Source organism: Cryptotermes secundus, unplaced genomic scaffold, assembly GCF_002891405.2.
Source record: "Cryptotermes secundus unplaced genomic scaffold, Csec_1.0 scaffold1769, whole genome shotgun sequence".
NCBI lineage: Eukaryota > Metazoa > Arthropoda > Insecta > Blattodea > Kalotermitidae > Cryptotermes > Cryptotermes secundus.
The window spans coordinates 430,513-447,309 of record NW_019727434.1 but is presented as its reverse complement, the minus strand read 5'-3'; the positions used below and the strand labels follow the sequence as shown (position 1 = coordinate 447,309).

Here is a 16,797-nt window from a genome sequence, read left to right as displayed (position 1 = left end):
CATCGAATTTCAACAATAGCTGTAAAACGATTTATGTGCTAGGCCTATAGTCGGAAGTCCATTCCTTGCTGCTGTAAACCAGGGCTTATTATGTGTCAATATAACTGAAATTCTTGCCGGTCACATTCGCCGGCTTCGGGGTCTGAAGGGTGAACCGCTTCATCCTCTTGAACACTGGGATCGTGAGTTCGAATTCCACTCGAGACATGGATGTTCGTGTACGTCTATTCTATGTTTGCGTTTTCCTGTGAGCAGGTATCGGACTTGCCAAGGGCTGATCGCTCGCCCAAAGAGTCCTACCGACTGTGTATAGGATTAAGTAACTTAAAAAGCTTCCAAGATCAAAAGGTTATAGAGCCATAGAGAAAAGGAAAGAAACCGAAATTCTAAAATTCCCAATAACATTTAGTCTCCAATGACGAATTTGAAGAAAATTTGTGCAATGATATAGCCGCTCATAGTATATCACAGAAACAGACGTGCAGACAGACTGATAGAATAAACTCTGCGTAAGGCGTTTTCTTTTCTTATTGCAATTAACATCTATTAAGCAGAAATCTGAAAAGGCAATTACACAATCCTCAATGACTTTATTCTGGCTGTGGGAGAAAGGCCCCAAGTAACAGTGGATGGAAAATTCATAACATATAGAATGAGATAATTTCTGCTCTCTTTTCTGGTGCTCGGACAAACTTGAGAATGTTTCTTTTTAACAGCATTCGATAAAGTCGTTTACACTTACGGATCGCTACTAGACTACTACAGAATATAGGATAATATGAAAACTGTTCCGCTGGAAGAAATTAAAGGTAAGTATCTGTTCTTACACTACTGATAGTAGAACAGCAACGAAATAATATCTTAATATAATTATGAGCATCAAAGTTCGGATATTTATATCCGTGCGTTCCTCTAGAATGTTTGTCTCGTCCTTCCAGCTTATTTTTGGGCGTGCAGTGGATCTTGTTGCTGTAGGTGCAGCGTCCATTGATTTCTTTTGGATGAGTTCAAGTTCCATTCTTTCAATATAATGAATTATATTAAATGGATTGTTCTGAATTATGCTACTTGAATTCAATATATTTAGTTCGTTTATAATCATTTTGTTTCTAATTAAAACATTTAATGAGTATTTCGCCACATTCCTACAAATATAATTTCTTAATATTCAAATCAAGTTAGTATCTCTTTGAAGATACGGTGTATCGTAACAGACAAAACTTCAACGTCTCTGAAACTGTCCGCCTCCATTGTGAGGGACTGTCGTGACGTCAGTTTATCAGAATTTTGTTCCTTGCTGATGCTGCTAATTTCTCTAGAAGTCTTCTCAGTATTAATCCGTTATCAGTTGTTACGAATGTGAGCGAGCTTGCACTGTGTCTCACCTGGGCAGCACCTGATAGAGCAGCTCTTCAGAGCGACGCTTTTCCTGACTCAGCTGGGCAGTCTTTTCCTCCACCAAGGCCTCCAAGTTATTGGCATATTGTTCCATTCGTCTCAGCAGATCATCCATTAAGTTTTCACAGTAACCTCTGAGAGCAAAAATAAAAAAAATGGGCTACAGCCTTGATTATTGAAGCTAACCTACTTCTTATGACATAGATTTTTGCGAGTAAAAAAAAATCAGTTTAACTTGGTTTAAAAGGTAAACTAGGACACAGACATCATAAGGGTGCAGAAGGAAAGTTAATTACAACGAGATTCAGGAAACAGGAAGAGGAGAATGCGGAAGGAAATTCTAATAATTTGTTCTTCACAAAGTATAGTCTAACCATCTTCTTGTTAAATTTCCAGTAAGTTCCTCAATCAAAATTCTGTATGCATTTTTGTTTCTTCCATCCGAGAAATAATACTTCTGAGTTGGCATATAAGTTCTTGGCTGTAGGAATGGCTATTCTGATTGAGGGCTTTCGAGTGACATATTATGGGATGTAGATAGGTTGCTAGGCAACGACCGCCAATTAAGCGACTATACAGCAGCTGTTACTAGGTACTCCTCCAAAAGATATGAACGCAAACATTCCACGACAACAATTTCACTGAAACAGAGGCGTTGCTTTATACGCGGTCCGTGTCGAAATATTATAAGCAGGACAAGTGAGGGGTCATGAGTTAGTGAAGAGTTGGTTAGTCAGTGAGTTAGTAACAGGACTGCTACGGTTCAGTCGTTGTGAGCCCTTGCTGTGAAAAGCTGGTAGCTAAGGTCGGAGATAGTTCGGGAACCCAGAAGAAGGGAAACATCCGCCGTTGGAAGCCTCTGAGAAGCAACGGCAATGAAGACGTGACTAAATCGAATACGGTCAAATAAGACATGGTATGAGATTTATGAAATGTGAATCTGGATTGGTGCTGGACGAGGCCGTCTTCGCCTCTTTCGATTGGTCTATGTACTAATCCCACGCATGAATGGCCGCAGAATTCCACAGATAAAGCCAAGGCTATCAAGGAAGTGTAGTGTGTCTGAGGAAAATCACGCATAGTGTGAGTAAGGACAGCCTGTCTTCTGTCATTATTCCAAGCAGTTGCCTCCAAAATGTCATGCACACGCAAAATCGGTGTACATTCCCGCCAGGAAATTTAGCATAACAAAGAGCGATTTGTAAACTCACTTTCTGATGCACCTTATAATGCTTCTGACCATTTCAAACGTCGGCCTGTCGTCAGGGTTATCGGCCCAGCAACGCTCCATCAGTTCCGTCAGCTCTTCTGGGCAGTCGCGGGTCCCCACTACTGGTCTGAACGGAGGGGTTTCTCTGGCAGCCACCCGGGCAATGATCTCTGCACAACCGAACAGAACAGTCGTCAATAACACTATACAATACACAAAACACTTTTCCGATAAATGCGTGTGTTCTTCAGTGTCAGTTCACCCGTACCCAAAATAGTAATAATAAAAGGGACATTTTAACAAATTCGTTTAATTTGGTGCTCATAAACGGGAAGAAGACCAATTAAAGCGAAGTACTTTGTTTGTAATGTACTTACCTATAATTAATTACAAAAAGAGCTGGCAGTAACATAACAGTAGTGTCCAGACGTACGAAATACGTCTAATCTACAAACTAATCTTCAAGGAATGCGTCCTGTTGTATCAGTATACTAATTGCTTGTTTTATCCATCACAATACAACTTTCTAAATCTCGTTCATATCAACTGTGTATAACGAGGTTATTGACGGTGTGCTGCTAAATGTTTCGACTGATGAAAAGCCATCATCAAGCAGATATACACCAATAACTTATACTTAAACTACTGGATATCTTTCTATATGAATATATGGTTCAGTATTGCAATTATTACTAATGCATCAGATTTTCTATATTTCGCTAAAATTAATAAAAGTGTTGCTTTTCTTATATATCTATTTACCTAGAACAAAAACTTTATGTTAAATGATGTTAACAAATGCTCATACAGTAATGTAAAATATAATATAAATAAAATCATAAATTACAAAGATTTAAAATTATAAGATAAATTATAAGGGTTTATAATTTTAAAAATATACCTAGACGCTGATTCAAGATATTGCTACTTCGTGTTTAGGCATTTCATGTATTGTTATATTTTAATGCATATCGTTTCAAACATGACGTTATATTGTGTGGTGACTTACGGATATTGTTTTGGTTGTTATTTCTATTTAATTCTTCTATGAGGCAGTTGTGTTGTTAGGAACCAGTCAATGTGGTGTTCTGCATTGTTATTTTCCAGTCTTCTTTTTCTTTTTTTATTTATTGGTTCTCTATTTTCGTGTTTCAAAGTCCAATCTTGTTAAAAGTCAGCTAGAAAAATATTATTGTCAATCCCGAAACATCAAATTTAAATGATATTTCTTCAGCAGTTTCGGACAAGGAGCATGCTGACGTTGAGGAGAGTGGTCTGCCAGGCGCTCTCCTTTTTAATACGTAAAGGACAGCTTATAAATATAATGTCACTCTATTTGCTGTAACTCAAATAATAGAGAAGAGCCGTCCTCGCTTGAAGATGATACATGCTAAGTGAAAGGACGTGGCTACAGCTCTACATCTTCATCACCTTGAGGGTCCAGGAACTGTCTGGCAGCTTCAAACGGTCCTCCTCTCACGACGATTTCCTCCAGGATGATCGCGAAGCTGTATACGTCTCCCTTCTGTGTGGCTGGAGTCCCGGGCACAACTGTTGAGGGAATGAGTTCTGGGGCTACCCACAGAAGCTCTGCACAAAATGAAAAATTATTAACTTTATCTCCGGTATATGGGAATGCGTTCCTACTATCAACATAAATTCTGAAGTATAGATATAGTTCCATTTGAACTCTGCCGCCTTTGTGGTCTGGAGCTCAGAGTTAGAGGCTACAGATCCAGAGGTCATGGGTTCGATTCCTGGCGCTACCAGATTTCCTGAGAAGTAGTGGTTCTGAAACGGGACCCGCTCAGCCTCGTGAGGATAATTGAGGAGCTACTGGAATGGAAAAAGTCGCGGCTCCGGTCTAGAAAATCGGGATTAACGGCCGTGGGACTCCGTTGCGCTGACCACGCGACACCCTCTATCCGCTAAAGTTGGCAGTAACTTCGCCGACAAGCGGCGGTTGCTCGGTCGGTACACTTCGCTTGCGGACTAAAGTCACGGAATTTTTGGTTACATAATGGCGAGAAACTAGAAGGAAATATGAAGTTAATACACAAATCCAGTTCAACTGAGCTCATGTAATTGGGGAGAAAACCAGGAATGAAATTCGAAGCCTGGACGCAGTTTTACTTTAACCGAAATCTTGCTAGTTGCTATAAACTCGAGAATAAATTCAGGAATCAGGACCTATTTTCACTTTAAATAATTTATTTATACAATAGGGACACTGAAGTCTAGATATATTTCCAGTTTCATCCGAACAAAATACGAAGATCCTTGTAACCGATCTGCCGACCCCAGCTCGATTTAATTTAGTAGAATGTTTGGATCCGGGTAAATTAACATGTTCGATTAGGTTTACTTGTAACTTGCAGCAAATGAACGAGAGGTACATAGGCTATTTCTTCCCCTCAAGAAGGAATTTTAGCCCAAACTCTCGAATGAAGAAGACAAAAGAAAACCAACTGGTCAACGCAGATGCGAAGTGAAAGAGGAAGACACCCCGCAGCTTGGCTCTTTAGGAAGTCACACAAAATTTTACTTGTCTGAATCCTTTGAGAATACAATATGTGACAGTTTTGAACAACATAACTTAAAAGATGGGTGGTCTCTCAACCCCAAGTCAAGCTTAACATTTATGAAGCTACTGACAGGATTTACGTTATGTTTAGCGCCTAAATTCCCTGTAATACCTAAACGGATTGGGGGAATACTTAATTAGTGTACTCCCATTTTTTGAAAATGACCAATCCTCGTAATTTCGGGAGTTGACTTGTGGACCGAGACGACTCCGAGAGTTTCGAGGAGAAGGTAATCTGCAAAAAGCCGTATTCCAGATCTCAACCCATTCGGACGCAAATTCAAACTAATGCGGTAGTGGCGGCCACTATGGACAACAGTTTAATAAAGTGTCTTGTGCAACAAAGTGTGTGTGTTGAAATAGGATCTCCCACTTCCCTTCCTGAGCGAGACCCTACCAAACGGCCTGAGGACAGAATCTTAGCTCTACCGGCGGAACTAGCTACCCACGACCGCTACCCCCTTATCAATGCTTCACACCTTTCCTAAATCTGTAAAGTGATAGTAGCAGTTTACTAGCGCCCAAACAAAACCCGTTACCCTAAAGATCAGAGGTGTGTAAGTATGATAAGTGAAGCAGGGTAAAGCCAGCTGTAGCCGCCGTCGCCCGTAGCAGTCCAGCAGCCGAAGACCAACAAGAGGCCCGATTGGTCGGTTAGAAGAACATGGCACCCGACGTAGAGGCTCAATGGGTCGGTTATAAGAAGATGGAGCTTCCAAACGGTTACATCCTTAATGCATATTCCTTTACTTCCTCTCCGGTTCACATATTCTCCACAGAATTTAATTATCAAGCAGAATCAATCAATGTTTTTTTTTCATTAAATTGAAGAGCAAAATTTTTACACCCGTATAAAGGAAGAGAGGAAATTAAGGTTATTAGTAACAGACAGGAAGATTCTGGGTTAGAACCCCGTGTAGTTCGAAGAGAGTGCCGTATTCTACTGCACTCTTCATAGTGACTGCCGCGACAGCCTCAAGCACAAAAGGAAGATAAACGGTTCGTAATTGCTCATAAGCATTTCACCAATGCAATATACGAGTATATATCGTATAATCTGCTATTAAAAGCGCTGATAAATGACCCTCAATTAATATTTTTTTTTGCTAAAATAGGAGTTTGAACGGTGTCGCATTTCTTAAGAATTTAGTATTTATCCTCACAATAGACCACTGTAGGTCGCGGTGCAAGGGCCGAGAAGGCCCACCCCTTATACATCCATTCATATTTTATGAGTACTTTTCCAATCTGGTGACATTGAATTAATCTCCCATCTCTTTACTTCTAAACCAATATCCTTACTAGCATGTAAAGGAAATTCTGTGATCCTTTCTGTATGACGTATATCCCGTCTAATAAATTAACATCATCAGCTTGGAACAGAACCTGAAATGTTCTAGTCAGTTCTAAAGTAATCTATCCAAGACTTTCGATGAGCGATATTGGTGGGAAAGCCAGAAGGAAAGAGACAACTGGAAAGACCAAGGAGTACGTTGGTGGGCAATATTAAAATGGACCTCAGAGAGGTAGGATGGGATTGTATGGATTGCATTCATCTGGCTCAGGATAGGGACCAGTGGAGGGCTCTTGTGAACACGGTGATGAATCGTCGAGTTCCATCAAATGCTGGGAAATTCTTGAGTAGCTGCCGAATTGGCGGCTCCTCAAAAAGGGCTCAGCTTTATTAGCATTTTTTTATTGCTAGTGGGGTGAGACTAAGTCCCTTGTACTGCGGCCACTTCTGGCCTATTGTACCAGCACCAAATGATATGTGAGGGTGACTGTGGAGCAATTGGTGGAATGAAGATTGGCAGGGGAAACCGAAGCACTCGGAGAAAACCTGCCCCAGCGCCACTTTGTCCACCACAAATCCAACTTGACCAGACCCGGGATCGAACCCGGGCCGCCGCGGTGGGAAGCCAGCGACTAACCGCTTGAGCTATGGCGCGGCCCCCGCTTTAGTAGTAAGTAAGTGTTCAGAAGCAACGTTGGGTCCTAATATCCCTGAAGCCCCACAATAGACACTGATTATCACACATCAACCACCCCTATCTTATGAGCACAGGTAGTCCCCACTTATACTTACTCGTATAATACATCTGGTCCTTGATGATTTCGGATGGAGTGGTGAGAGTCTTGAGACCAAAATCCGAAATCTTTAATACGAATCGGCCATCAATAAGACAGTTGCACGAGCGAAGTTTTCCGTGGACTGCGACCTCAGAGCCGTGGAGGTATGCCATACCCTGGACATTGAAGATTATATATATATACATACTGGGCAGACATATCTACATGTTACAGTATTCTCCGTGCGCATGTCCGAAGCCGGAAGCTTTCAGGTGCGACTCAGAAAACTTGAATTACTAAGGGAAGAATTGTATGAATTGCGCATGTCTGGAATAAGAATCATTTAAGAACAACCCTTGTATAAGTACTCACAGAACTCGAATGAAAATGGGCATATCAGTATGGTTTATTTCAATTGAAATCTGGAGAATTCGTTGGATGCTAAAATATTGATTAGCTCTTAAAGGAAACTAAATTATATTACACCGTTTCTTTTTGTGGTGGATGCTCCACGTATAAAGCATGTTACAATTATCACTTCTCACACTAGGATATTAAGAAGGGGAAGATAAGTCGAAGATAAAAAGGACGAACAGAAAAGAAAGCGAAACGAAGAAGATGTTAGAAGAATGAATGAAAAGTAATGGCAGTAATGGACAACGAAGGGTACAAAGAGGGGAAGGAAGGAAATCGAAGTGAGAATATATAAATACAGGAAAAGAAAATAACGGTGGGGTTTAAAATGATGGTATCTGACCTAGCCTGTATTGATAACGTTGAAAATTACTTAATGAATGAAATTATGTCATTTTTAAATTGTAGGACTGCAGTTTCTGAAAATGTTTAAAATTGTGGTATGCAATGCTGTATAGTTTGGTAGATATTTATCAACGTTTAGGACGAACCTACTGTCCTCTTCTTCAGGGTAGGAGGATCAATCTCCTACCCTGAAGATGGAGACAGCAGGTTCCGCCAAACCGTAGATACCTATCTGCCAAAATACATGACGTCACATCCTAGAAAATTGTAATCTTAATATTGATCCCTGTCAGAAGCTCGGATCTCATAATAAGAATGCATTTACATTTTGGCAGATATGAATTAAATCATTGTATCTTTTTAGACCTAATACGTGTGACGTCAGGTTTCTGCTGCTTCACGGATTATTCTGAAGCCTCTCGTCCAGAGCGCTGTACGTACCTTGCTTAGCGGATTATTCTGAAGCCTCTCGTCCAGAGCGCTGTACGTACCTTGCTTCACGGATTATTCTGAAGCCTCTCGTCGAGAGCGCTCTACGTACCTTGCTTAACGGATTATTCTGAAGCCACTCGTCCAGAGCGCTGTACCTACCTTGCTTAACGGATTATTCTGAAGCCACTCGTCCAGAGAGACATACATACCTTGACAACGTCGTGTATGAGCGACATGCGGAAGTTCCAGTCCAGTTGCAATTCATCATTCTCCAGTACGTCTTTGAGGCTCCCCTTGGGGCAGTATTCCGTGAGACAGAGGACCACCGGGCTGTCTATGCATGCCCCCACGAAGCGCACAGTGTTCTCATGCGTCACGTCACGAACCTGTACCATCAACAATAGTAGTCGGTGTTTTCGCAGGAATTTTAAATCGTAGTTTAGTAGGCCTAGATACGTGTATGTGCAGAACATAAGACATATACCCTGTTTTCGTAAGAATTATTCTCACTATATAACATAGTTCTTTAATTTTAATGTTATAATCTCAGGTTCGGATCGAGTCCGAAAGTCTTTGAATGCTACAGTTACATTTAGCCAGAGCAGTCTAGTAGTTATCACAGGAACTATTCAGCTTACTCATGTACACAAAATTCTGTGTATATAGAATGAACTGGGAAGAGGCCTTGTGTATTGTTAGTCCTCTTATTTGTAGAAGTTTGCTTATTTCCGACAGAGAATTTTATAGTCCTGCCAAATTTAATAGGCTCAGATTACATGTTTAATGATATTTATGGGAAAAATATTTCCTTCTTGAATCATAAGATTTTTATCGTCAATAAATGAATATCATTACCTAAGATTTGCCGTGTGTATTCGTAAAGCTGGATAGAGGGCATCTGAAAAATGTGTGTGCTTAAAGTCTGAAACATTTTCCCATTCGTTTTTTATTTGTTTATTATAAACATTACCTAAAAATATCAGAGTCTCAACCATGAGGCTGTACAGACTCGCGTTACCTAACCTCTTCTTCCGAAGAAGAAAGTAATTATTTTATTATTAATTATTTTAAATGCGAATGGCTTTTTACCCAGTGGCAGTGGAACTACAATAAGACAAAACACACATCACGCAAAATAACACACCGCACTTAAACAAAACACAGCACACAAAACTACACACACTACACACAATGTTTACAATGCAAAACAATTACAGCTACAACAAATACAATTGCAACTATAATTATATAAATTAATATTAATAAAAAATAAATATAATATAAACTAAACAGAATGTTTTGAACTGATAGTCTGATGTTAAGATTAACAAATTTATAGGATTTAATTATTCAGTTCTTGGTACTTTATATAATTTTCCATAAATCTGAAAATAATATATAATTAAGTATTTGGCACACCTGTTTTATTTCCCATAGTAGTTGATTATTTATATCCAACTTCTTCTTGATTGTCACCTTCTTAATTGCCACCCTGGTTCCCTGAAACACATGTCGATTATTGCATTAATCATTCATCCCGATAAATTGGATATACCTGTGTATTAAAAGAAACCGATAGTAAAACATACAACCAGCCTCTAAATACGTGTATGAATATCTCTTACATAAATCTCTCCCTCTCCTTCTGTCTCTCTCTCTCGCCTGCTTGACTGACCCCTAGAGTAGCAGTGGTAAACTTCCAGTTTATTCCACTCACCTTGTAAATGCCTACGGTGGTGAAGACCCGAGTGGGAGGTAGAGAACTGCAGGACGTCACGGAGCCTCGACCCCGGTGCAGCTTCTCAAGTCCAGTCTCGAACGTCTGCTGTACCAAAAACAAAACACACACTCGCAGAGTATATTATACACATGTTTCCTCTTCTTCTAAAAACTAACAACTCTCCTTGAAAAAAGAGCAACTTATATTATGAATTGAATAGGGCCGTCAGCTATTATTGTACCTGTCACAGGGCGCTTAGTGTCCAGCGGAATTGCGGCTCATACCTTCCAGCAGATTGTTGCTATAGTGTTTGTACGTTTCTTATTAAGGCTGTTAATAGCTTCTGGGATGTACCGGTGTGTAATTTGGTTGTTTGCAAAAGTTTTGAAGAAATGTACTGCCTCAGTTTTCCTTCTATCATTAAGATGGAGGGAATATATTTCTCCGAACTTTCTGTATACAGATTGTAAAATACAGGACATAACAAACCTCTAAGATATAATAATCTTCATAATGATCTCCGTGACAACATCGGATCTCACATAGCTTTCATATGAACTACAGGAAATAAGCTTTTTGGCCTACCCAGGTTGTTTCCGACAGATACGAAATCCTTTAGGCCTTTTTTGTAACACTTCGGAACATGTTGATATTTTACGTTGTGTAGATGTTAGCCCACCGCCCAACCCCCAGACTGAAAGAATGCCCCTTATCTGTTTTTTCTCTCAGTTTATTCGATATATTCATAACTGTTCTTCACTTCTGGAGGTTGTCGTCTCCATCGGGAACTTGAGGACGTGTCATTCCGTCGTGAAGTGACTCACTTCCTAGTAGCGGGTTCCTGTGAACACAACAAGCCTTTGGGTTGCACAAATGGCGGGGAATTTCTTCACTAGCTGAAGGAGTATCAGCTTCTCAAAGAGGAATCTGCTCCGTGAAAGTGGTTAGGTAAAACTTTCCTGAAACGACACACATTACAATGATATAAAAGGGAAATAATGCAAATTTCAGAAGAATATAATATTGGAAGAATCGATACATTCCTTTACTAGTTGATGACGTTAAGGTAGATCGAAACAACGTAAATAAAACGCTGTTTACTTCGAAGTAATACACGTGTACCTACGTGTATGCAAATTTCTTTGGTACTTCTTTGATTAAAGTAGCAAAATTATCATTGTCCAGAATTCTCAGACCACGAAAGCACAATAATTACGTTGTTCAGGATATTACTTACTTCTCATTACATCAAAATAGATAGTGGGCTAAATCCACGGAGTGTAACTGTACAAGAATGTATGTGTGTGTGCGTGTATGTGCGTGTGTACGCGCTATTCAGGCGCGTTCGCAGCTATCAGACGCTCCTGTTATCTTTGCTCAGTACGTCTGTACACAGGGTACAACTAGAGAGTAGCTGAACAGATTTTCATTCATCCTGATAACGGAAAACTCTACGAAGGTTTGCCAAGCCACTCCAATTTTTATTTTAATCGGTATGTTTAACGATGACATTACATGAAGAAGTGTATGCATTTCTACAAGCATCTGACTGAGTACTCATCGGAGAGGAACGGAAGTTGCGGAGAAGCGAGATAGACACATTTTATATAAAATAAATTTTTCTGGAAATCTTGTTTTCGATGTAGTTAGACAAAAGGAGTGTTACGCTCACCATTTCGAAATTTCTTATTCAGCAATCATCATGGCCTGCAGAAACAATTGCGCCCAAAGAGGATGAAAATTTTTCTTGACTTTAAATTGCGTTAAAATCTTATTTCTGTTCCTCTAATGTAGTTTGTGCTATAATAAAATGTTTAGGCGTACATTAAACAATAATTTTTGTTCAGCCCTGATGATATGCTCACTCAGTAGACCTCTACAGATACGGTTTCTAGACAATCTGAGTATCATAACATGACAGTGAAAAGTTGCATGCGAATTTTATGTTTGTTTATTGCAAGGAAAAGTTCATTGTGTTCGTAATTGCAAGATTTGAGATTTTCACGGCGGCGACTATGAAGAATTCCGTCTTCTGGGATGTGATGCCGTGTAGATCTACTGTAAATCGATGTTTCGGAAGAACGTATGGCCTCCATCTTCAGGATAGAGATATCCGCGAGCGAGGAACCAGAGTGAACAGGTAGCTGCAGACTCTACAGACAGAGTTTAGCGTGTGGCGATCAAATTATCATTATCCCTTGTGCTACAACAGCTGCATCTTTGTGAGCAAGGTATCCCGCTTCACGCTTTTCTGTATATATATATCCAGTACTTGGACTTCGTAAAGGAAAAGCAATACAATGCAATGATTTTTCAATTGTTTCAATTCGCTCGAACCCGTCAGAAAACAAGTGGTATAAAATTAATTAAAATATTTCAAAGTACTAAGTAATGCTACAAATCTATCACGAAATGAGTATATAAGCTTATGTAAGGTGTATATTTTTCTAAATTCCGGCTTTCTCAGGTTCACTGGCCCACATTATCCTACACAGCTCAGGCCTTGCGACAGTGGGTTAAGAATCACAGATGTCCCGAAATTCGGGGCAAACATCAAAGGCCTAGCTGGAAATGGGATTTCAGTTAAGAAAGTCAAGTTGACTACCATCGAAGCGCTTGACCTGTTATTCCGTACCCAGTGCCCATTTTTCTCTGTTCCCTCTTATCGACTTCGAGGCAAACGAAGAATATTTTGGTTGGTTGTCATTGTAACAAGATGCTACGAAATTTGACAATGCTGTTTATTGGTGGTTCCTTGGGAGACATAAGGCGTCCATAAGTTGCAGCAACGCTGGGAAAATGCTGTTGTATGTATGATAAATGTGGCTGCATTACAGTATGAAATCAGGTGACTAGTTTCTGCTCAAAACATGGGAATATGTTAGAAATAGGAACTTCGTTTAGTATATCAAGGGAAATTGTAGAATTGTTACATTCTAAAGATACAGACCATCTGCACGCCACTATGCAGGTCCTATAGATTTAATTCTAGGGTTGGGCTTTTCGAATCCAGGGATTGGGACTGTATCAAATGAACCAATCAGTGAATTAAATGTTTCTTTTATTTCCTACATACAGCATCATGTCTAATGTTATTCAGTTTCTATTACATACAAAGTTAAAACAATTAACATCGAAGAAAATTACTTTAGTTGATTTCCTAACCCCTTGCAAAAACTTAAAAAAATTACAAATATTAGGCAAAATATTTAACCATCATTTTCATATAACATTATAAGACATTACTAAAATAAACACGATTTTATCATCTATTACATAAGCACGATTATGTATACATCTATATATGTACGTGAAACCTTCAGTCAAACTGCAATAACTTGGGCCGTAACTATGATTTCCTTAGGCTTTTCTTACCTCATTCTTCTGAAGGCCCAATCGAGATGAAAATGGCTTTCCGACTTCCAAAAGAACTTCCTCTGGCCGCACACGCCATGACATGTTGTTCAGATCAGCCGTGACCTGCATCCTTCTGTAAATCACAAATATCATTTTATTTTATCGATGGAAATTTAAAAATTATCGCACTAGACCTACTTAAAACAATTTTACTTTACTTTACTTTAGGTCAAAACTACCTAAAGAAACATATTCTTTAAAGGACGGGTTCGGGCCGCGCCACAGCTCAAGCGGTTAGTCGCTGCCTTCCCGATCCCTGGTCTGGTCAAGTTGGATTTGTGGTGGACACAGTGGCGCTGGGCCAGGTTTTCTCCGAGTACTTCGGTTTCCCCTGCCAATCTTCATTCCACCAATTGCTCCACAATCACCCTCACCTATCATCTGGGGCTGGTACAATAGTCCAGAAGTGGCCGCAGTACAAGGGACTTAGACCCACCCTACTAGCAATACAAAAAGTACAGGTTCGGATTTCGATATCATATGCCAACTTCGGTGCAACAAATGTAGATTTAAAAGTACATATTTCTCCCCTAATTGCAGCGTGTCACACGAAGCTTTGCCAGAAATTAGTTATTGTTGTGTTCACGTAAGAAAGTGGATGAGTGAAGACTCGCTGCACCGAAATATAAAGTTGAGACGTCATTAGATCTGCTAGAGAAATGACTGTTCACCAGACGAATCTATATCATCAGAGTATTCTTGCGACTTAGCAATTCTCGCCTGCAATAATTAAACTTTGACTCTATATTGTGTGTGTAAAATCTATATTACGGGGGGGGGAGTCATCGCTTCTTAAAAACAAGAAACTCCGTGGCCTGTAGTCCGCAAGCGAACTATACCGACAGAGCAACCTCCACTTGTCGGCGAAGTTAGTGCCAATTTTTCGGATAGTGTGTGTCGCGTGGTCAGCGCAACGGATCCCCACGGCCGTTAACCTCGGTTTTCTAGACCGAAGCCGCTATTTCCTTGAAATAGCTCCTCAATTAACCTCACGTGGCTGAGTGGGCCCCGTTCCAGACCCACTACTTCTCAGAAAATCTGGTAGCACCGGGAATCGAACCCGAGACCTCTGGATCTGTAGCCAGGAACTCTGACCACTAGACCAGAGAGACAGTCATTCTTAAAAACATAGTCAAAATAATATAAATAACGGCCAGAAACACTATTTTATAACAGTAATATATATTAAATTGTGATATTTGCTAGATAAAACTAAGATAAGAAAGATTAATTTCTGCTCATGCATTTTAAGTTTCACCACTTCATAATCCACGTCACCGCGCAACTACCAACTAATTGTCATCTTGTTCAATTTCAAGAATAGCTGGCTGTACTTACTTGTAAGCTATGCAGGTCAGGGTGATGGCGAAAGACAGGAATATTCCGAAGGCAAATGATGCATATAAAATCATCACGTATGCTTCTGCAAAAAGATGATAAGTATTCGTCAGAGTAACCACATAAATAACTAAATGAGCACATTTTCAGACTTCTTATGAGAATGTCATATTTTCTTATGTAGCGGAGGGAATCACAAGCTTTAAGGAGTGGGGGGGATCAATATAAAGTTCTCATGGCGATCATGCATTTCAGCTGCACCTGATGCTTCAGTTCATAACAGTTATGACCATCCATCTATACGGCTATGCATAATGACGGTAAGATCTACAAATTTGTGACAATGGTACATAGCTACAAGTATCATGTTTTGGACATTATCCGTCGTCTTGTCTATATTTAAAAGCCATTCTGTTTATTTTTCAAAACACAACGTTTCGGAGACTGGATTCTCTCTCCGTCGTCAGGTAAAACCTACCCAGTTGGGCCCAAGCGATAGAGCTAGTACCTATCTCCCGAGACGGAGACAGAATTCAGTCTCCGAAGTGCTGTGTTTTGAAAAATAAAGTGGACGGTTTTTGGATAAAGACAAGACGATTTATATTGTCCAGAAACATAATATTTATATAATGACAATGTTCAAACTTCTTTTATCTCAATTTGTTAGAAATTGCTACGGAGAATTTACATCTTTTAGTACACAAGATGAAGTCATAACGGATATGTCGTGTCTCTTAGTGAGTTACATTTCGTCTCCGAAGCTCGACGGACGCATGCTAAAGCGGTAATTAGTGTAGCACTAAAATTTGGTAGGCCGATTTAATTTTGACTCTATCTGACCAACATAATCATAAATTTAAAATAAAATTTAATTGACTCCCTCAGAATTGTTTACATGAAAGCTCATTGTGCAGTATAGACTAAGACTTTAGGCAAGATCTCTTGGTCTACAACTCTTGTTTACAAAATTGTTCAGGGGGTGAACATTTGACGAAATACAAGTAAAATAAATGTTGACCCTTATGCAAATAATCCATGGTCGAAAAGCCGAACCTGCAGGAACTCTGCATCTACCAAACTATTCAGTGGATTAACTCGTCCATGTGGGGGACCCTCATAGATATAACTTAGCAAATAACTAATAACAGTGAACCTTGCTTCGAGTCTTAGGAGGCAGCTACCTACACGGACATCATGGCTACTCACTAAATTAGTTTCTAAGTTAGAAGTATACACTCAGCCTCAAAGAGAGGAAACTTAGATTGAGAAGTAGTTACAATACCAAAGACTGCGGTTAATTATCATCTTATATATTCTTTACATGAAATGCACAAATCAGAGCGACATAAGTACAGATAAATTTGCATAGACAACATAAAAGAAAGAATCATTTTTATCTGGAATCATATGCTATTCGCGAGTTGTAAAACTGCTGAGATATTCAAACGTGCAACTGTTCAAAACTGATCAGGAAGAGAAAAGCATTACACAGAAAGTAAATGAAGATAATAACATACTTAAAATGGGAAATACTTACAAGCAAGCATTTAAGGTTTCTCCAGAAGATACTGAAACGAAGTTACAATGGCGGCTTAAAACAACAGAATGAAACTAAAACAGAGAACAAAGCACATTTATTACCGTCAACGCCAAGCACATTTAAGGCATACAAATCTCTGAAATATTTACACTCACATAAGTAAACAGCGAGTCCTGGACTAATTGAGCCGAGTTCTACTCACCCACCTAAATATTTTAACACATTTAAAATTATCATATCATAGTCGTCTGTGTTATTGTTTCTGCTACAGATGTAATTAACTAAAAATATCTCAGAAATAAGACCGCCTCTGTGGTCTAGTGGTCCGG

At 39.6% G+C, this 16,797-nt stretch overlaps 1 protein-coding gene across 1 annotated transcript in view; it reads right to left on the bottom strand.

Moving 5' to 3' along the window:
- LOC111864828 (atrial natriuretic peptide receptor 1) overlaps positions 1-16,797 on the bottom strand; it is a 62,289-nt gene that overhangs the window by 13,024 nt on the left and 32,468 nt on the right. The window contains exons 10-18 of the mRNA XM_023852362.2: positions 14,929-15,013; positions 13,549-13,663; positions 10,171-10,278; positions 9,873-9,953; positions 8,663-8,839; positions 7,279-7,438; positions 4,040-4,198; positions 2,610-2,778; positions 1,386-1,532 (exon numbers count right to left, since the gene is read on the bottom strand). Coding sequence (XP_023708130.1) covers positions 1,386-1,532; positions 2,610-2,778; positions 4,040-4,198; positions 7,279-7,438; positions 8,663-8,839; positions 9,873-9,953; positions 10,171-10,278; positions 13,549-13,663; positions 14,929-15,013 — 1,201 coding nt within the window. The remainder of the gene's footprint in view (positions 1-1,385; positions 1,533-2,609; positions 2,779-4,039; positions 4,199-7,278; positions 7,439-8,662; positions 8,840-9,872; positions 9,954-10,170; positions 10,279-13,548; positions 13,664-14,928; positions 15,014-16,797) is intronic.